Here is a 22,120-nt window from a genome sequence, read left to right as displayed (position 1 = left end):
GTGGGTGGCAACCTTTGTAATATCTCTCCATGCTACCTTGGTTGCATGACCTGATACAAAGAATAGTCAGATGTGATAATGTGTTATGGTTTAACCCCAGCCAGCAACCAAGCACCATGTAGCAGAGGGATGGGAAAGAGATTGGGAAACAAAAAGGTAAAACTCATGAGTTGAGGTAAGAATGGTTTGATAACTAAAAAGAAGTAATAATAACAATAAAACTTACAATAATTGTAATGAAATGAACTATAATATAAAAAGAAATAAAACCCAAGAAAAGACAAATGATGTCCTTGCTCACCACGCACTGACTGATGCCCTAGCAGCAATCTGCACCTCCCAGCCAACTGTCCTCAACTTATATACTGAGTGTGATAGTTTATAGTATGGAATGTCCCTTTGGTTAGGTTGGGCCAGGTGTCCTGGCAATGCTTCCTCCCAGCCTCTTGTGCACCTGCTTGCTGGCAAAGCATGGGAAACTGAAAAGTCCTTGACTTAGGGTAAGTGCTACTTAGCAACAACTGAAACCTCAGTGTGTTAGCAACATTATTCTCACACGAAATCCAAAATACAACATTACCAGCTACTAGGAAGAAAATTAACTCTCTCAGATGAAACCAAGTCATGATATTAGAAATGTATTCCAGAAGAGAGTTACTGTGTTAAAAAACCCACCAGCAATACCTTATATATCCCTCCTGGAGGAGAAAAGCTGAGTGGTACCACTTACAACATGAACATTTTGATTGACTTGCCAAACACTCAGGCTTTCTCCTCAAACCCCAGCTACCTTCCACACAGCTCCTGACAAAAAGAAAAGCCTTTAAATTACCTTTGTTTCCTCTTGTGAACATTTCATATAAGCATCAATAAACTGTGCCCCAAATAGCCTCTCTTGTCAGCCTCGAACTGGCACACTTGTTACAGAGAGAGGCTGCCCAAGTACAGTCATTTGGGAGATCTGCCCTTGAGTACCAAATGGTTTAGATTATCCCAGAATTAGTTTCTGTCACAACACAATGCCTCTTGAAATATGCTTGCTCTAAAGTTCTCCTGTTAAACTAACATTTCTGCAGGTCATACTGCAGAGGGAAGAGGAGGAAGAAAGGTATAGAAAAAAGGATCTCTCATAACCCTTTTGGAGAGTGATGAGTCATGGAAGAAAAGAGGAAGGAACTGTGGACCTGAAGAACTAGAGAGCCCATGTCCACAGGGAAAAGTCATCAGTGCAAGGGCAGGAGAGGGGCATTCTTTACAACTTTCTGGCCAAAGGATGATCCAAGGTATTTGGGAGTATCACACAGGATCACAGGATATTAGGGGTTGGAAGGGACCCAAGGAGATCATCGAGTCCAACCCCCCTGCTCGAGCAGGACAATACTATCTAACACAGGTCACAGAGGAACACATCCAGACAGGCCTTGAAAGTCTCCAGAGGAGACTCCACAACCTCTCTGGGAAGCCCATTCCAGTGCTCTGTGACCCTTACAGTAAAGAAGTTCCCCCTTGTGTTGAGGCAGAACCTCTTTTGCTACAACTTACGCCCATTGCTCTTTGTCCTATCCCAGGCAGCAAGTGAGCAGAGCCTCTCCCCCCCTCCTGGCAGCCTTCAGATACTTATAAACATTTATCAAATCCCCTCTAGGTCTTCTCCAGATTAAACAGCCCCAGGTCCCTCAGCCTCTCCTCATAAGCCATGCCCTCCTGTCCCCTCATCATCCTTGTAGCCCTCTGCTGGACCCTCTCCAGCAGATCCCTGTCCCTCTTAAACTGGGGAGCCCAAAACTGAACACAGTATTCAAGATGAAGCAAAGGGGGGCGGGGTAGTTTGTCCTAATCAAAGTGAGGTTTGCTTGCTTAATTCACTAATTGGGCTCATTTTGAACCACAACGGTCATGATTTTGCAGTTACAATTATTAGTATTAATGCAATTTTGGCACAGTAAATAAGAAAATTCTGATTATTGTGAAATCTGAGCAGTGAGAAGAGGGTGGTGGTAGCCAAGGAAGTTAGGAAGCTGAACTACACAAGCCCATTTTCCTGAGGGGGTAATAAAAAGCCTCTGATCAGAAACTGTATGATATTATACAATTAGAGGTCTTTGTAACACATCATCTTTTATTCCCACATCTCTGGCAAACTGTCATGTCTCTATACACATAATTTTGTATAATAACTATTTCAAAGAATTAATTACTATGTCAGAAAGTTTTTCCTTAATGCTTTACTGTGCTTCCCTGGCACATGTTGTTAAACCCTCTATTAGATACAGCATTTAAAAGTGGTTTATAGAAGAAAGCTTTACATAGCCCCCCATGTACAATGCAAAAACTGCCTCATCCTTAAACACAGAGCATCCAGCAGCTAACTTCCAACTGTCCCTGGAAACACATGTGTGTTGTCCTCTGAGCCTGAAGGAGATCACTTGTGATGGTTTGGTTACATCACTGTAAGGTATTTCCAACTAACTGAGAAAAAATAACATCACATTAATTAAATTGCCTTAGTTTCTTTTAACTTTTGCCAGTAAAGCATGGGATACGTCTTCAGGCAGTGGTAATCTTATTCCTGTTTGGAATAACCATGGATCTTTTCATTAAAACATACTAAAGTCAAATCTTTTAAATGTTGTAGTAAAATGTTGGCCTCAGTGATGACTTGTACAATTAATTAAGGTAAAATAAAGTCATTTCATTGCCTGTGTTATATTAGGTTTGGTCCCTTGGCTCTTGTGTTGTCAAACACATTATGCAGGACTATCAGCATCGTTTGCTGTATCTCTCTAATATATAATCTAGAATTCCCTGTTACACAGAATCCTTTCTTCTTACATTCCAGTCTTTCAGTGGCATAGTTCATTCATTTCCCTTCCATAATAACTATATCTTGTTGAGATGGTTTCACTGAAGCCACCCACAATGATAGAGGACTCTTTTCCTTGAACAGGCAAGGAAATTTACTGTCTTGGGATATGTAACATTCCTCTTGATGTATCATTCTGTATTGCTCACCTGGTTCACCCTGGCTGGCTGAAATTCCTCCCGAGGGGCACCTGACTCTGCATCACAGCCATATAGACAAATTCCTTTTCTGTCACTTCAATAAACATGCTAACAACTTCATACTCTGGGGCCCAGCAGTACACCTACTGGGGTTTTTTTGGTCTTATTTTCTCCATTTTTGTCTGCTCTTACCGCCTCTTTTTAACCAGTGTGTGACATTAAACAAGCCTTGTTTCCAAGTCCAAGCACAGTTTAATCGAGCAGCTGTTTCCCACTTCCCACCCCACCGATGCTGTGAGAGGCTCCAGCAGATCGCAGGCATGCTGCCGGCCATGCCCAGCCTTGCTAATCCTGGAGCAACGAACCAGCAGCAATTGGGGTGCACACACTCCAACGCGCTCTGGGCTTACCGTGACGGTTCACGGGCACTTCATTACGATGGCCATAATGTGAAGCCTTCCTGGGGAACAGTGAGTCAGCACAACCGTACCTCACCTCCCCCTGGCCACACACCTGCCCAGTGCAGAGCTGGCCACGACCGCCTGGCAGAGCTTCTTGCCCGCCATGAAAGGGTGGCTGCACCGCTTGTTGTTCCTTACTCTGAAACCCCCCCAAAAGTAGCAATTGTGAGATTGCTGCTTTAGGGCATTGTAAACAAAGCACAGGTTGGAGAGGTGACCATACTGATGAAGACGATGCCATGGCACTTCTGGACATGGTTTAGTGGGCATGGTGGTGTTGGGTTGACGACTGCACTTCATGCTTTTACAGGTCTTTTCCAGCCCTAACGATTCTGTGCTTTGCCAGCGAGGCGCCGCTTTTCTCGGCCAAGTACTGGAGAGCGCTTCCCAGGAGGGCTGGGTACCTCGGTGCGGCCGGAGCAGCGCCGCAGGCAGGCACCGGGCGCTGGGCGCTGGGCGCTGGGCTGGGCGCGCGGCACCGGCGCCTTCAGTCACGTCCCGCCGGGCGCTCCCGCACGTGCCGGCTGCCCGCGCTCCCAAACCGTTTCGCAGTGGGCTGGGCCCCAGCTGCGTCCCACTGCCTCCTCCTGCTGCCTGCGGGAGGCGGCTGGAACGACCCCTCCCAGCCAGGCCCGGGGCTGCCGCAGCCAGCTAAACGCCTGTGAGGACGCTGTGACCAAACCGCCCTTTCCCCTCGCCGTGCCCGCGGGAAGCGGCAGGCGGGCAGTGGGAGGAGCGGTCCCGCCGGAGAGCCCTGTCAGTGAGGGAGGGAGGGGCCAGGGTGGGCTCCGGCGGGGTGCGCAGCCGGGGCCCGGGGCCCTGGAGCGAGCGGCCGGGATGCGGTGCGGGAAGATGGCGGCAGCACCGCCGCCGCCGCCAGCCGGGGCGACGGGCGCTTGGGGCGGCGTGCGGCGGCGCTGCCAGCGGCTGCTCTACTGGGTGCCGGTGCTCTTCATCTCCAGCATCCTCTGCTGGTCCTACTACGCCTATGTCACCCAGCTCTGCCTGCGTGAGTGCTGCCGCGACGGGCGGGGAGCGCGACTGGCTCCCGCGGGACGGGAGTGGGCACCGCCGCCCCTGTCCCTGCCTTTGCTGGGAGAGCGCAGCCGCCTGCGCCTGCTGGGACGGGACCGGCGCGGCGAGGGGCGGTGGCGTTGCCTGTTTGTCGGTACGGGGCCATCACTGGCCAGCGCCGCCACGCCCGCGGACTGGGGCCGGGGCTGGGGCTGGGACTGGGGCTGGGTCCGCCGCAGGCAGCCGGCGGCGCACTGGGCTGGGCTAGGAGGGCTGAGGCTGGAGGCATGCATCTGTCCCGCAGGCGGGTAGGGTCCTGCTGGCCTCCGCTCTGCCCCGTCCTGTCGTGTGTGTTCCCCTCCCCCCCGCGCCCTGCCCGCGCGTGGTTCCCATTTCCGCGGGCGGAGGGAGGCTTTGCGTGGGGGCTCTGCGTGTTCCCAGTGGCGTGCGTGCCGTGTGACAGCCCAGCTCCCAACATGGGACCTGGAGACTCCCTGTGCAGACGGTGTGTGCAAAGTTTGGGGTTTCCTTTGTTTTCCTCCCCCTGCATGACAGCACATCTATGCATATATGTGTGCGAGTATATCGATCTAAAGCCAGTGCGGGCTGCCAGCTGATGTGGAAGCAGCAGCAGGTAACAGGAGATCCCCGAGTCTCCCCCGTGCCAGCGGTCATCTAGAAAATGCCGGCTGTCACAACTTCTTGTCGTGCCTTTGGCACTGGCAGCCTGCGATCCATGCCCAAGTCATCCTGACCGTGCATCTTGGCTCTTCCTTAGCGTTAATCATGTCCTGGAGATTGGGTGTGATCTGAGTAGTTGTGTGAATTTGAGTAGTTGTGCCAGAAGGATCGATTAAATGACCAGCTCGTCAGGCTCCCGTGAATGAGTTTCAGTTTCTGTTGTAGTGTACCAAGTGGAAAACAATTTAGTCTTTGAATTTGAGAGGCTACTGTACAGTGCCCTGGTGTTTCATGAATGGTACTGTCACAGTGGTACAAAGGGAAGTGAATTAAGCTGTTGTCTGCCCTTTCTCTTGTACTGTAGAGGAGGTTCATAGTGACTGTTGATCATTTAGCATCTGTCTGAGTGGCAATGGTGAGGGCAAAAATACCCAACTCCAGCTGACTGCTTTTATATGCCTGTAAAGCTTTGCCAGGCATCAGTTGTTCAAGTTTAACATCTCATCAGTTTGGTACATGTTAATTTTTTTTAAACCCATAACATTTTTGCCCTAGATGCTTGACTGAGCAAGCGGTTGAGACATTAAGCAAAAGATGATAGTCAGGCCTGGCGTCTGTGTTTTGCAGGGAGGTATCAAGACTTGGTGTGGCACCTGTATTGGAGCTGAGCTTTTTAGATCCTTTTTCCACTAACAGCATTCAAACCTGGTTTTAAATGCTGCTCTTCGACTAGAAATTGGGGCTTGAATTGGTGTGCTGTCACGAGAGGAGGACTGAAGTGTCTGTCTCCAGCAGAAAGATGCAAATTGTCTGGGAGGTTGTGTGCAAAGTTGACGGAGTGCACCTGGAAAGGGAGCTGTAAGCTGATGCGAGGACGATAAGGGTATTTCAGGGGAAAGTAAACCTTTACTGAATATCTGTCCTAATGCACACAGTGATCTTACACAGCAGTGTAGGCTGGTTTGGGGCACCACCGTTTGAGTGGTCTACTGTATTTTTGCTTCTGTGTAATTCTTTGTAACAGAGGAAATTTGTGTGTTAGCTTACCTGACAGCAGGTACCTCTTAGGGCTATGGCATGCCTGAAACTTATTTCAGACTATAGACTGCAGTACTGTAATTGCTTTAGAACTGCCCGGAGCAAGAGGCCAGCGATGGGAGGAGAGGAAGAGGGAATCCTGAGGCTCTGCTGAAACAGTGCTATATTTAATTTCTATGGACAGAAGTGATTTTTTAATTGTTTTTTTTCTCTTGACCACCACCCCTTCCCCATTTTACTTGGCTCACCAGCTTTCAAATTCACCGTAATTGTCAGTGACTCCCACTAATTCCATCTTTTATCTGTATCTGGATGTCTTCCCTTGCTTTTGGCATATTCAGATAAAATAAACTTAGGTCTTGTCTTACTAATGAATATTTAGTGTAAACAACAGAAGGAATAGCTAACAACTCTGAGAAGGAAAACCAACAGCAGGAATATACTGTAAGCATTTTGGTGCTTTGAGGCCAGCTCATCTACTCCACTCATCTTTTATTCCTGCAGCACTGACTGCTAAAGAGGATGTATAGAGATGCTTATTTTACTGCACCTTACTGACAGTGATGCTAACGATGGCGTACAGGGCTCGATGGTGTACAGGGCTCAATGGTGTACAGGGCTCGGTGTTAACCATTGCATAACAGGACTTAACAAAGGCTTTGCCCAGTTGTTAAGTGGTTTCTTTGAGCTTTCAGTAATAAGAAAGTGTTTCAGATGTAGCATTTTGAATGTTTTTTGGTTTGGGTTTTTTTATTTGCAATTCCAAATGAGTGTTGTAGGAGGGATAGGTCTAATAAAACAGTGCCTTTTATCCTGAAAGCTGATAGCATTTTAGAAACAGGAAAGGGTTTTAGAAATAGTAAAAGGAAGCCACAGGTTTCATCTGTAATGTTACCATGTCTAGAGTTCTATCCCTCTTATTAGTGGATTTGGTTAAGTGCTTGTGCTGATTTAACCTTTCAGGAAATAGAGAAAGACACTGAACAGTAGCAAATTGTTATCTTCTTCCCACTGGTTATAGAATATTGTAATGAATTGTGTCAATTAACTGGTTTTGAAACACCTGATTAAAAATTGCTTCTCTCTAACCCGTGTCTATTCTCTTGATTTTGCTGGTATTGTCACCTCACAACCCCTGTTTGGCAGTAGTAGTTGTCTTTTTCTCTCAGATAACTTCCTTTGTGTTTAGAATGTATAGGCCTTTAAGTATTAGTTCCCTTAAAAACATGTGAGCATGTTTATGAAAGCCAAAGGGTTACAGATTCTTTTTATTGTTCTTCCTCTAAAAAAGATGAGGAAATACAGGCAATATACAATGAGTACATTGAATTTTGGTAGGTGAAACTACAGAAATTGAGGCTATTCAGAGCAAGGGTAACATGAAGTGCAAATGGAGTTCTTTGCCCCAGCTTCTACATCCACATGCCTGTACTCAGAAAATACGTCTTGTATTCAGTAAACTGTATGCAAGGAAAATAATTAATCTTATGTCTTCCTTCTGAGGTGTAGATTTGTAAGGGACTTAGTTATCCACTCCGTACTTTGAGTGAGGCAGAACCAGAAGTTAGCTGCAGTTCCTGACAGTTGTTTGACAGAAATGCTCTTGAGAAACTCAAATCTTAGAATCATACAATGGCTTAGGTTGGAAGGGATCTTAGAGGTCATCTGCTCCAACCTTCTTGTCATGGGAAGGGACACCTCTCAACTAGACTTGGCTGATCATGGTCTCATCAGCCTTGAACATCTCTGAAGGAGGAGGCATCCACAGCCTCCCTGGGCAGCCTGTTCCAGAGTCTCACCACTCTCATACTAAAAAACTTCGTAAGATCCTGTCTAAACCTGCTCTCCCTCAGCTTAAAACCATTGTCCCTTGTTCTGCCACTAGAAACCCTTATGAAAAAAGTTCTTCAGCCTTCCTTTAGGATCTCTTTAGATATTGGAAGGCAACTCTAAGGTTCCCCTAGAGTATTCTCTAGGCTGAATAACTCCAGCACTCTCAGTCAGAGGTGTTCCAGCCCTTGAGTCATCTTTGTGGCCATCATCTGAACTCAGTCCAGCAGCTCTGTGTCCCTCTTAACGATGAACACTCCAGACCTGGATGCAGTATTCAAGGTGGAGTGTCACAAGAGTAGAGTAAAGGGGAAGAATCACCTCTCTTGACCTGCTGGCCACACTCCTTTTGATGCAGCTGTTCTGTTTTGGTTTGTTTTTCTGCCAGCTTAAGATTTGGACTTGTCTATAAGAAGGAAAATGTGAAAATTTGATAGTGCTGTGACAGCTTTCTTTTTTTTTTTAAGTGCAGTTATCAACTGTGATGCTGAAAAGTTATCCAGTAAATAGAAAAGAGTTGCATATGTTTAGTTTTCATCTGATTTTTTGGTGTGCCACTGATTTTAATCTAAGGATAATGCTCTTTATCAAGGAATCCTGTCTGAAAATGCAGCTTGAATTTGTAGTTTCAGAGAAGGAAAATAACACTTGCTGTGCAACATAGAACGAATAATAGCTATTTCCTGACCACTTCAGTGAATGGAAAGGGAGGAAATATTGTCATGTCTTGAGTACTTGCCTAATATGAAACAAAAGTCAGTGACTTCAGCACAGTTGAAGATGGGAACACCATTCAGAGTATCTTCGAGAGAGCTCATAAGGCACATCTTTGTGTTTTGGAGTAGAATGTGTGACTGGAATCTGTCCACAGCTGCCTTCAATATGGAACAGAAAAAATGTGAAACGATGTGTAACTTGTGAAGATGTTAATGATCATGAAAGATTGTTGCTGGAGGATCAGATTGATTAGTGCTGAGTTGAGGTTTTTGACTGTATAATACTGGTGGAATGGAATTATAGCAGGATAAAAAGCTACTTAATTTGTCACAGCTTAGAGGCAGAATTAATGTGTGTCCTGTAGGCACAGTGTCTTCAAGGGATCAGAAGTGCCAGAAACACAGAGACAGTAGCTGGTAGAAGAAGGAGAAAAAAAGGAAGAATAATAAAAGAGGATGAGGCCCAAGGTTTGGTCATTTGGATTCGAGCTTTTTGCTCAGTATATTCTCCAAATGGAGCAAAGGATTTATGGTATTTGCTACTTATGTGTTGTAATCATCTGCAGCTTACATTTGGCTATAGAAATATGTTGTAGCACTGGCTGTTTTCAAATACCAGTTAAGTACCTTGTCTGTACATTGGCTTCTAAGGTAGCAAAGGACTTCGGTCAGGGCAGATTTTTACTTTTATACCATAGTTGGCAAACACCACATAATCACAGAATGTTAGGGCTTGGAAAGATGTCCAGTGATCATAGAGTCAAACACCCCTGACAAACAGGTCCAAGTGGGTGTTGAAAGTCTCCAGAGAAGGAGACTCCACAACACCTCTGGGCTGCCTGCTCCAGTGTTCAGTCACCCTCATTGTAAAGCAGAGTCTCCTCGTGTTGAGGTGGACCCTCCAGTGTTCTAGCTTGTACCTGTTGTTCCTTATCCTATCACTGGGCACCACCCAAAAGAGGCTGGCACCTTCATCTTCATATCTGAGGCACCCACCCCTCAGATATTTATAGACATTTTTCCTCTTTCTTCCCTCTTCTGAGATCACTGATTACTCTCAGAGAAGTTTAAAACTGGCAGCTGAAGCACGATTGTCTTCTGAATTTTAGCCAGCAGCACCTCTGTGTGTTCCTCAGATTTAGCCTGGTTTCCTTCTCAGACTTTCACAGACAGCTGCTGTTCTCCACTTCTGAAACTGAAGTTTGTGAAAAGTATGACTGGTTATCACTCCATTTAGTGCCTGTTGTACTACCCACAGGTTTTGTACCTTGAAATTGAAACCATGGCTTTACATTCAAAAAGTAATATCTAAGATGGATATGTGATTATGAGGTAAGGTTATGTTTTCAGGTAAAGATTTTACACTGCTTGATACATAACAACTTGCAATAGACGTTCTTGTCAGGGTGTGCTCTTTGTTTGCTAAAAAGGATCTGATCATACAACTTTCCAGAAGTAGTCTTCACTCTTCACTTAGTGCCTGTGACTTGGAAAATAAGTGTGAAGTTTGTAAAAGCAGGAGGATTAGATCAATTCTTAGTCGTACTCAATTCAAAAGCCAGTAGGTTTGTGACCCAATATAAAAAGGTACTAAATAGCAGCTTGCTGCTGGGGAGATGGATATTGATGTAGTCTGTCAGGCACAGGGTTAAAATGAATTTACACAGGATTCACAAATACTGTCAAATCAAAATGTGTGGGTTATTGATTCTGACTTACCCCTACCTTAAATCTCTCAGAAATATTTCTGTTGCTTACATCCTGAAGCAAAGCACTGGTGGCAAAGTCTTCACCTTGTCACTCAGAATCAATGCAAATCACTGCTCTGTCCAGCACAGAGGTAATTCTTATTGCAAGCACTCACTTGTTTTATAAAGGACTACTGCAGACAGGGAATAGAACACATGCCACAGCTATAAAACACTGTGTACAGAGAGCTGAGTTAAACAGCCCCTATAGATCAATGTGTTACAGCTTTAAATCTGCTGTAAAGATAAAATAGGTACTTAGCTCTGTGAATCAGATCCAAGATGTTAAACTGTGTAAAAGTTTGAGAGAAACAGCTATTTATAGATGTGGCTGCAGAGTCTCTGCATCAAAGCTATCTTCCTTCCCATTTTGGAGTTTTAAATATTTAAAAAATGTACATAAAATATGGCAGCAAGATTTTGTATATCTGCTTCCATCAAAGGTTTACAAATTTAATTGCCCTTGTTTTTCCTTGTTCATAAATTATGTTTGTGGTGGTGGTTGTTGTTTGGTTTGTTTTGGAGGAAATTTTGGTGTGGTTTTGGTTTTGTTATGTGTTTGCTTTTTGTTTGGTTTTGTTGTTTTTTTTTAATGTAACCATGGCATTTATTGTTCAGGAACTTTAATTTTTAAGGGTAGAAGTCAAGGAAAAGTTGATGTTTAAAAACCCCACAAATTATTAACATTAATTTTGTCTTTGGGGTTTTGTGATAGTAATGTGTCTTGCCATGTCTCTGCCTAGGTGGAGATGGATGCTACTTTATTTTTCCATGTATGAGTGACAGTAAAGATTTGGAGAGAAAATGAGCCATGGTTCAGGAAATGGGAAATCCGCTCCTATCACTGAAGCTTGGCAATGTGGCTTCTCCTCTTAACAAAGTAATTTTGATGCTGCAGTTACAGCAGGCTGTTTCGAGATGCTCTAGTGCCTCTTTGCCTGCCAAGGCAGTTTCCTAGTGCTGCATGGCTTTCTCCCAGTGAGGAAGACCACCAGCAAGTGTGGGCTGAGTTCCCCAGGTGTCCTTTCCAGCCTGGACTTTTTCCTATCTTCTGTAATGCAATTTTCTCCCGTCGATCACTATTGGTTTTAGTAAGCACAGGGTATTGTAACAGTTTTGGCTACTGAGTTTGCTGTTTCTGACTGCCTCTGTCTCAGGGCAAGCAGGGAATGATGTTTCTGGCTCAGGAAATTGGCTGAAGTCCTGCATGTGTCCCAGCCCGATCTCTAATTCTGTTGAGCACCGTCTGCAGGCTGTGTAATGAAACACAAAGGCTCTAATTATGTGATAGTCTGCTAGTACTGAACTGTAAATGGCAGTGGAAGGCTGATTCTTAATGAAATTGGCCCCTGCAGTATCTCAAGTGAACGGAGCTGTAACTTTTTAATGACTTCCTGAAGACAGGTGATAGTTCTGTAATTATCTCCATCTCTGAGTATTCAGGAGTATCACTCCCTTCTCTCAAAGGGACTTCTCCCAAGATTGTAGAAACTGCTTAACATCTGAGATTGATGTATCCTTGGTGTTTATATTAGTCGTTGTAGAGATAAATGCTTTCAAACTTTGATTATTTGTATGCTATTTGACTACCAGTAAGTGAATCTGCAGCATTTAAGCTGATATTTATTAATGACAGGATACAAAATCTGACCTACTTTTCTCTGTGCTGCCAAGCAATGAGTATGACCCCTTGGAAAAGAAATAAGAAAACTGCCAGAAGGACTGGTATAAATCGCAGTATCACACAGTATCACAGTATCACCAAGGTTGGAAGAGACCTCACAGATCATCAAGTCCAACCCTTTACCACAGAGCTCAAGGCTAGACCATGGCACCAAGTGCCACGTCCAATCCTGCCTTGAACAGCCCCAGGGACGGCGACTCCACCACCTCCCCGGGCAGCCCATTCCAGTGTCTCAGTGAAGAACTTTCTCCTCACCTCGAGCCTAAATCTCCCCTGGCGCAGCCTGAGGCTGTGTCCTCTCGTTCTGGTGCTGGCCACCTGAGAGAAGAGAGCAACCTCCTCCTGGCCACAACCACCCCTCAGGTAGTTGTAGACAGCAATAAGGTCTCCCCTGAGCCTCCTCTTCTCCAGGCTAAACAATCCCAGCTCCCTCAGCCTCTCCTCGTAGGGCTGTGCTCAAGGCCTCTCCCCAGCCTCGTCGCCCTTCTCTGGACACGCTCAAGCATCTCAATGTCCCTCCTAAACTGGGGGGCCCAGAACTGAACGCAGTACTCGAGGTGTGGTCTGACCAGTGCAGAGTACAGGGGCAGAATGACCTCCCTGCTCCTGCTGACCACACCATTGCTGATGCAGGCCAGGATGCCACTGGCTCTCTTGGCCACCTGGGCACACTGCTGGCTCATGTTCAGGCGGGTATCAATCAGCACCCCCAGATCCCTTTCTGTCTGGCTGCTCTCCAGCCACTCTGACCCCAGCCTGTATCTCTGGATGGTGTTGTTGTGGCTAAAGTGCAGCACCCTGCACTTGGAGCTATTGAAATGATTCACAGAAGACTGTATGAGCAAATACACTATTGGATAATATAGCAAAGCTGCATCACTGAATCTACTGAAAACTGTAAAATGGTGGTTTAAATAAATATATCATGTGTGCTGTTCAGAAGGTGAGAAAAGAGCAAATGTCTTTGATCAAATCTAAAAGTAGAAGTGTTGTGTTTTTTTTCATGTTAGAAAGTTATTTTCCATGATCTTTAATAGCTTGACTTCAGAATTATAAGCATTCTGACACATTGTGAAATGCAAACAAAACAACTTCCATTACTCACTGGTCCTGTGATACTGTGCAGGTAGCTGTTACTTTCACACACATTGTGCCTCCTTCAGGGAGCCTTTGTCAAAGGTGATTTATAAAGGCATAAGCAAAAGGAGTAATACTTCGCTTTGTGAACGGCTGCAGGTTACTGCATGTCTTAGAATCATAGAATCATTTTGGTTGGAAACAACCCTGAAGATCATCAAATCCAACCGTCGTCTAACTCTGCCAAGTCTGGCACTAAACTGCATCCCTTTGCACCACATCCCTGCAGCTTTTAAACACCTCTGGGGATGGGGATTCAACCACCTGCCTGGGGAGCCTCTTCCAGTGTTTGAGAATCCTTTCAAAGAAGAAGTTTCTTCTCATATCTAATCTAAACCTTCCCTGGTGTAACTTGGGACCATTTCCTCTTGTCTTGTCACTTGTTGCTAAGGAGAAGTGACCAACACCCACCTTGCTACAACCTCCTTTCGGATAGTTGTAGAGAGAGAAGGTCTCCTCTCAGGCTCCTTTTTTCCCGACTAAACAGTCCCTGTTCCCTCAGCTATTCCTCACCAGACCTGTGTTCCAGACCCTTCATCAGTTTTGTTGCCCTTTTCTGGATCTGCTCCAGGACCTCAATGACTTGTTGCAAGGGCCCCAAAACTAAGGCCAGTACTCAAGCTGTGGCCTCACCAGTGCTGGAGTACGGCAGGACAATCGCTTCCCTGATCTGGCTGGTCATGCTATTCCTGTTCCAAGCCAGGATGCTGTTTACCTTCTTGGCCACCTGAGCACACTGCTGGCTCATGTTCAGTCAGTTGTTTATCAACACTCCCCAAGGCCTTTTTTCTGAGTAGCTTTGACACTCTTCCCCAGGCCTGTACAGTTGCCTGGAATTGTTCAGTCTCTTACAATTGGCCTCAGGCCATTGATTCAAGCTGTCCTTTTCAAGGGCCTCCCTACCCTAAAGCAGATCAACACTCCCTCCCATCTTAGTGTCATCTGCAACTTACTGTCATCTTGTGTGTGATGCACAAGATGCAGTCTCACCTCTGCTACTTTGGTCTCTTGCAGTGGCTGCACCTCAGCAGCATACAAATAACTGAGGAGGTAAAAGAGATTGAAATTACAAGATGTATAAAAAAAATACCTGGTTTTCATTCTGCTGGGATTAACTGGACATCTTAGGGCAGTTATGTTTTAGCTTTTATGGTCTGCAGTTCTGACTGTCAGGAACATTTGGCTTCCAAGCTAGATGCTGCAAAAGTTGAGAAGATATGCACTGAGCAGGTGCAGACTTTGAAGTGTGCATTTCATCCCAGAGGTGGACAGAAAGTTTGAAAAGCTGTAGACTTGCAGTCAGGTAGAAATTATTCTATCTAGATGTGGGAAAGTTAAAAGTCTCCAACACATTATCACATTAATACATATTTTCCAAGATTAGGGAAAAAATATGGCTTTCACAGCTATGTTTTACACCATTCCTGTATTAGGAGAGAAAATTACCACAAATCATTGTGACAGTTTGGTTAAGTAGGATTTAGTTTTAAAACAAAGATTCTGGACTATGTACTTACTTGACTTTGACTTTTTAATCATCAAGGAGTAATCATTCCAAGAAGACTGAGAAGATTTCTACACATCTTACTGACCATACCAAGTGGAGAAAATCAGAATTGGAGGAGTGGCTAGTTAGTCCTAATCTGAGAGCTCCAGCACTTTAAAATTGCACAGCAGCTCTAAAGGTGCCTTTGTTTTTTCAAGTGGATGGCTGCTTACAATTTTGCAGTTCTTGTGCATTATTGTACCACAGCATCTCTGCTTCTTGGAGTCAAATATGTATGCATGTTCCCTCAGATTTTCTCTAGCAGTTGTCTAAAGGTATAAATTTAGCTTATCAAACTCCAAACATTTTTTCTCAGCTGAACTAGAAAACTAAGGACAGAAAAGAGTTTTCTTTATAGTGATTTATGCAACTTCTGTGGTGTCTTTCTTACTTTAATGAAGAGCTTCGTAAGCATGGTTGTTTACTTTTTTCCCTCAGGTAAGGTAGATGCTCATTTGGTAGAGTTATAGTGACATCTCCATTTTAGTAGACCTTTGATAATTACAGAGTTGTGGAATAATGGATGTTTGAGAGGATCTCGGTTCATCTAGTGTAACCACTTAGTTCAAGTAGGATTAGGTATGAAGTCAGGCCAGGTCGTTCAGAGTTTTGTCCAGTTGAGTCGTTGAAACCTCTGGAGATAGAGGCTGTACAATGCAGCTGGGCAGCTTGCTCCCTTGGTAGAATGTTCTCATGGTAGAAAAGTTTATCCTTTATCAGGTCAAGTCCTCTTATTTCAATTTATACCTGCTGGCTTTTGTCCTCTGATCTTGCATCACTATGAAGAGTCCAGCTGTATCCCATCGGTGCCTCTCTAGAGGTCTCTTAGGTCCCCCCAAAGTTGTTTCTTCTCCAGATTGAACAAGCCCTCACTACGCACTCTCTGCTCAAAAGGATAGAGGGACTTGGTCCCTATCAGCTTGATTGCTCATCTCTGGACCTATGTCTGTTGTACTTGAGACAGCAAAGCCCTACAGTATTCTGGATGTGCTTTAGTGAGTGCTGCCTAGAAGGGTTTTAATCTTTTCCCTTGACTAATTTGCCATATTCCTGCTGATGTATCCCAGGAGGCTGGTGGTCGTCTCTGCTGCCCAGGGGCTGCCCATCAGCACCTCCATGGTGTCTTCCATAGAGCTGCTCCAGCCCAGCAGTCCTCAGGCTATATCATTGCAGGTTTGTTCTTTCTTTCTTTACAGGTGAAGGACTTTGACTTTGTCCTTACTAAATCCTGTAAGGGTTCTCTTGGACCATTACTCCAGCCTGTCTCTGTCCCTCTGAGTGACAGTCCTGCACATGAGCATACCAGATGGTGTCTCCCAGGTGGTGTCATCTGTAAACTTAATGAACATTCACTCTTCCAGAGCACTCCTTGAGGTGTTGAACAGCACTGATCCAATTGGTACATCCTTGCACTGTGCAAGATACATTTAAATACTGACTTTCACTGTATCAACAGCCCAAGTTTAATACATCAAAGTAGGATGGCATGGCTGCTTGGCCTTTCATTAAGAGTTGCCTTATGTCCGCTGTTTGAAGACTAACCTTGTGCAGATGTTCTTTTTAGGCAAGTGAGCAGATGAGAGATCCCTTCACGTGCAATCATAGGTGCCAGTACAGTTTGTAGCCTGCTTAATGGAGATGAATAAATGTGTAGTAGAGTTGTTTGGGTGGAAAGGGGAGAGCGCCGTGAGAGTCTCTGATCTCTCTGAGATACCTGTCGTGGGGTGGGTTTTGTGTTCTTGTTTTGTTTTGATTTGTTTGTTTTTTATATAATGTGATGGAGAGGGAATATAGCTGTAAGAAAAAGACAGATTCCCATTCATAAATGTGGTGACTGATACAGGATACCAGTGTACTCCAATCCATGCCTGACCTACTTGTGCCTTTCCCATTCACTTGCTGTCCTCAAATCCCATAATCTGTGGGCAGTTTCTTAGAGGAAATGCATCTTTCATCTACTTACTATTTTTATGCTCTGGAGATGTAAGGTATCACTGAGCATTGTTAGCAAAACCAGTTCCGGAGTCAGACACTTTTGCCTCAAGAGCAGAACAAAAGTAAACAGTAAAACCTGTATAACCACAGTTAAAGAAGTAACTGTTCTTCGGAGCTGCCTTTTCTTGGGTTAACCTTGAGCAACTTCAGACAGGTTGAGGTGCCAGTTCTCAGGAACTCAGCCTGGGAATGGAAGCAAAAACAATCTTACAAGCAATTGATGTTGTCTACCTATTCTTGTGATGAATATGCACAGCATAAAAGCTTGTAGTGTGTGGCCTTAAATTTGCATTGATGGAGAGTTACTCTTCCCTCTTTGTGAGACAAAAGTTTAAAATATTCAGTTACATTGTTTGCTGTTTAACTTCATTTTTACTCTTTCTTTTTTTCTTATTTTTCAGTGACAATGACAAATATCGGAGAAAAAGGTAAGCTTTTTGTTAGCTCTTTATAAGTAGAATTCACCCATCAGGATAGTACAGTAGTTTACTGGGAGGGAACTGAGATACAGATCTAGCCTGTTTTAAATAAGTGTACTTTTTGTGTTCCTCAGCTCTTTTCATTATCCTGCTCTTCCTGATTATTGCTTTAACCATTCCAAATAGAGATGAGGAAATTTAGAGCTTTTTATCTTCTGACTGGCTTTCAGAAGTGTCCGTTAAATTAATCCTTGGGGTTTTTATGTTTGTTTGTTTGAATTATTCATAACAAAGTAAGCTTTTGTAAAACCAGCTCTAATAAAGGTGAGCAAAGTTATTTGTGCAGAGTGCAGCATATGCAAACAGAACATTAACTTTTTTCTGCACTTTCTTTTTAGCAAGTGTCTTTGAAGAAACTAAATCCTTCAGATATGTAGCCTCCTCAGAAAATAATAAAACTGCCTAGTTAGCTGTCATTAGAATTCCTAGCCTGAGGCTGCAGCATGTTTAGATTGGTTTTCCAGATGCTATTTTAATACTCTAGCACCACATGGAACTGTAAAGCATCGGGCTGGAAAGCACATACAAGCTGTGCTTTTTACATCTGTGTAATTCCAGCAGGTTCTATCATTGATGACTGCCTCACTTAGAAAAAGTGTTTGCCAATTAAGAAACATTTGCTTGAAAAAACTTTATTTTCAGCTCAGTGATCTCTTCCTCCTATTTGAGTGCTTTAAGTGTATGTCTTGGTTCCAGCTGGGTTAGAGTCAGTTTTCTTCCTACTAGGAATTAACTCTGTCCAGCTGAAAATAGTACACCATATGCACAAACATCAGCACCTGCAGACTTTGAAATAGTCTCGGTTTCTTGCTGCTCCATAATGTGTGTGTGGGAGATGAATGTGATGTTAGGCATTGTTCATAAAGCACAGAAGAATTATCATCAGAATGCATTGGGCAACGTTAAGTTTTCTTGGGTTTAGCTGCTGAATGCTTTGGTCAGCTTCAGCCAGTCAGGAGAAATTTACTCTGGCCCTGAGTGTTTTCAGGGGTGGAAACTGGGCAAATTGTGTCCAGCCCTACGACAGGTTGCTGGAAATTGCCAGGCAAATCTAGCTATGGCAGCTGTTTGTAAATGGGTTGCCTTCAGACAAGGGACAGGCTATTTATAGGGGAGTTTCTTCAGAAAAAAAAGTGTTAAATAGAAGGATTTCTGCCCAGGGAGCTGCACACAGCTCTTATTTTTCCATCTCAAGGGAACTGAGATTCTTATGTTGGGCTCTAAACACCCACAGATGAGGAGGGCAGCTGGGCAGCAGTGGGTAGCACCGTTGTGGTGCAGAGAAGTGGCCTGTCAGAATCTGATCCAGGTTGGAAAAGTGAGATGTAAGAGCCAACAAGTAGACCTTAAGTCCTAAAGTCCTCTGCAGACTTTAAAGGGGAAATGTGGTTAATGTCTTTAGGCTAGAATTTTGTCTTCTTCCAGTAGTCTTATTTTTCTTATTCCTTTTTTTTTTAATGGACTAAGAAGGAATTTTCTTATCAGTCACAGTTATTCACACAACAATAAAATCTAGGTGCAAATTAGTAAATGCATAGGGTACAGAATGAATCTAACTTGCCTTGCTTTGCACTCACTTTATGCCATTAATATGTTGTTTACAGAACACTGATTTGGGGTATTTTTTGTTTATTTCTTTTGAGTAAATAATATTTTTTTTAGAGCTGAAACATTCTGATAAAGCTGTGGTCGGTTCCTGCCAGATGTTTGTGCAACAGCAAGATGGTTATTTAGTGCCTTGTGCTTGCTATGGAGTCCAGTTCTACCACTTAGCCCTGATGAGGCTCTTTTCACTTTATAGACATGACGTATTGGCCCTTTCCCTCTGTCACCCCAAACGGTTTGTACAGTAGTGCTCCTCAGATTTTGTTAGCTTGCATTTGTTGTTTTTAAACTGAATAGTGAATAAGAATAAATGTTTACTGTATTGCTGGGGTTATGAGTAAAATTGCAACACCAGAAACATTTATTCAGCCTTACTTTTGAAGCAAAAGTGTAGAAGACAAGAACATGGCTGGCTACTGTTCCTTCATTTATACACACCATCATGCATGTGTACAGAAGTTTCCCTTTCTGGTGACTTTTGACAGTCTTAGAAATTTATAGAAGTCATATGAAAACTATCTGACCATGTAGCTTCTGTATAACCTTTGTCTCTCCATGATCTCAGTTCATCTGTACTGCAGATGTTTGCTGTTGATGTTAGCTGGCCTTTATTTGATGCTTCTCTACCTGAGGAAGAAAAATCCAAGGAAATATTCTTTCCCATGCATTAGAGCAAGTTAATCAGGGGATACAAGCTTTGGATTTACCGTTTACTGTGGTGAATTGCATAGTACAGTGAGAGCTTTTAAATGGAAACACTTAACCCAGCCATGGCAGGCTCTTCGGAACAACTAATGTTACCTTCTGTATTCTAGCAAAACAACTCGGCATGGTAAACCTTGAGGGGCATCTATTAAAAAATCACTGTAAAGAATATAAAACATTCAACAAACATTTGAAATTAAAGAACCTTTTGGTTTTTGAAGACCACTTTTCTGTTTTCCCTCCTAACAATCTAGCAAAACAGATTTGCTTATTATGGTTGCTGCTCAGGTGTCCTATACACAGCCGCTGCAAGACTCCCTTCACTTTAGTCATTGTTTAGGTAGCTGTACTTTCTTTTTTTTTTGGGGGGGGGTGTGAATGGGTGGTGTTTTGTCTTTTTGTTTGGATTTTTGGTTTTCTTGGCTGCCTTTTTTTATTATGTGTCCCTCTTTTTTTTTTTCCTTTGTCAAGCATGTTTTATAATGGCTTGTAAAGCTAAAATGGCTTGTAAAGCTGAAATGATTTCTAAAGCTGAAATGGTTTGTAAAGCTAAAAAGCAGAGTTGCATCAGTTAAACAGAATTTGACAAATGCGTGAAGGGAGAATGCCTGCTAAATAAATTTGGGGCTCTAGTAGTCTACTAACTGTTCCCTCAGACATCTGCAATATATGTAGCCTGTATCATGACTTCCCCCACACAGTCTGTATCTGTCTGGTGTAAAGCTGCAGTGCAGTATTTTTGTTGCAAAGCTTTTGCAGAGCCTCTGTATTTACATCTGTTAGAGTAACTATCTGTGACACGTGCAGCATCCGTTTGCAAGCACTATAGTACCACTGCTCTGTTTGTATTAATTCTGTTCCTTTTTGATTATAGTTGTGTGCCTGGTTGCTTACCACATATTTTTCATGCTGTTCGTCTGGTCATATTGGAAAACAATCTTTACACTACCAATGAATCCTTCAAAAGAAGTAAGATAAACTTAACTTTTGTTTCCAAAACAGCCTAATCAAATGCCTGATTTTGTAGTATTTGAGTAACTTAGAGTCTGATCTCATGTAGTTTTAGTGTGTGGAATGATACAGCTGGCAGTTACAGCTTCTTAACAGGAGTAAGTCAGATGGCAAACTATGTAATGACAAACACAAAACCAAAATTAAACCTTCTCCAATTATTAAAGGATTTTTTAGCATTAAGAATACAATATATATGATTAAAAAATATCATAAAAAATAAGGATTAAAAAAATATCTCCACTTGAAACTATGAGTTATTTGAACTAGCAGCTTACTTTTATGTGGGCAAAAAAATTACTGTCCTGTGCTTGAGGCTGATATTGCCTGTCAGCATCTGTCTGTTGTCCTCTGAATTAAAGCTTCTTTCCCTTCTCTTTTGGTATGAAGGGACTTGAGGGTTTTAATGTAAGTGCACTGCAGGTAAGCTGATGCTTGGAAGCCACAGCTGGTTAAGCAGGAGGGGAGTTAGTATAGAACAGCTGCATGGAAAGAGGTCTGAGCAAATAGATAAGTCTAAGTCTAGCTAGTATAGAAGTGTTAAAGAAGAAGGACCAGGAGAATATTAAGGTAGAAGATTATGTTCAATGTGGTGTAGTCTCAAGATGATTGCTTTAAGTTTTTACATTGTTTTAATTTCACTTTCTTTCTAAATTGAAAAAAAAAAAAAAGAGAGCGAGCGAGAGAGAAAGCTGTCAGTAACCTTCATGAAAATCCTCCCCATGCAGCTTGGAACAACCAGTGCAAATTTTTGGCTTCTTCTCTATGGTCTTTATACAGAAACCCCACAGTCCTCTGTAGGTACTGTGTCATACAACCTTTGAGGTCAAAAAGGAGGAGGCCATGGCTGCTCTGGAGTTTGAAATATCCACAAAGCCAATGCTTATTTTGGCATGGACTTGAAGCTGCAGCTCCTATAACTACCATGCCAACACAAGATAAATAGCTGATGATTTCTGCTATTTATCTGTTGTGTGGAGGTTCTTCTCTGAATAGTTTTAATTCACTAATAAGCTAACGTAATTTTGGAAGCAAGTAGATAATTCAAAGTAATTGGCAGCTTGGGGCAGAGAGTAACAAAATGCATTAAGAAGCTATTTTGTTTGGTAATTGCATAGCAGAATATACACATTTATATGGTGACTGTAGTGATAATTAGAAGGATTTTCAAATCACTGCCAGTAAAAGACTTGCAAAACGTTGTGACAAATCATTAGTAATTATAGTAGGATTCCAAAGCCATCATACAGTGCTACTGGATATTAAAATTATTGAGGCTGGGTAATAGGAGCCAATTCATGGTGTTGCTGGCAGTAAGTGACATCTTTGTTGTTCCACACCTTCTTCCTAATCTACTAGTGTAGTAGTTTTAAAATTTAATTAGGATATTTTGTAATGCTAAGTTACTGCTTGATTTCCACCCTTTGAAGTCTGTGAATGTGAAAGGATGTATTTGCAACATAACTG

General features: G+C 43.2%; 1 protein-coding gene across 6 annotated transcripts in view; it reads left to right on the top strand.

The window, feature by feature from the left end:
- Window positions 1-4,127: 4,127 nt before the first annotated feature.
- Window positions 4,128-22,120, top strand: part of ZDHHC2 (zinc finger DHHC-type palmitoyltransferase 2) — a 45,278-nt gene continuing 27,285 nt past the window's right edge. For 3 of the 6 annotated variants that reach the window (XR_010303451.1, XR_010303450.1, XM_064149067.1), the window contains exons 1-3: window positions 4,128-4,473; window positions 17,255-17,281; window positions 20,517-20,611. Coding sequence is in view for 4 of the 6 variants with exons in the window: in XM_064149067.1 (XP_064005137.1) it covers window positions 4,302-4,473; window positions 17,255-17,281; window positions 20,517-20,611 (294 nt within the window). In the remaining 2 variants the exon portion in view is untranslated. Of the gene's footprint in view, window positions 4,474-4,542; window positions 4,633-16,013; window positions 16,032-17,254; window positions 17,282-18,503; window positions 19,983-20,516; window positions 20,612-22,120 lie in introns of those variants that run through there. The other 3 variants (XM_064149069.1, XM_064149070.1, XM_064149068.1) reach the window with 3 other exon arrangements.

The sequence above is a fragment of the Pogoniulus pusillus genome, chromosome 9 (assembly GCF_015220805.1).
Source record: "Pogoniulus pusillus isolate bPogPus1 chromosome 9, bPogPus1.pri, whole genome shotgun sequence".
Lineage (NCBI taxonomy): Eukaryota > Metazoa > Chordata > Aves > Piciformes > Lybiidae > Pogoniulus > Pogoniulus pusillus.
This window is presented reverse-complemented; position numbering and strand designations above follow the sequence as displayed.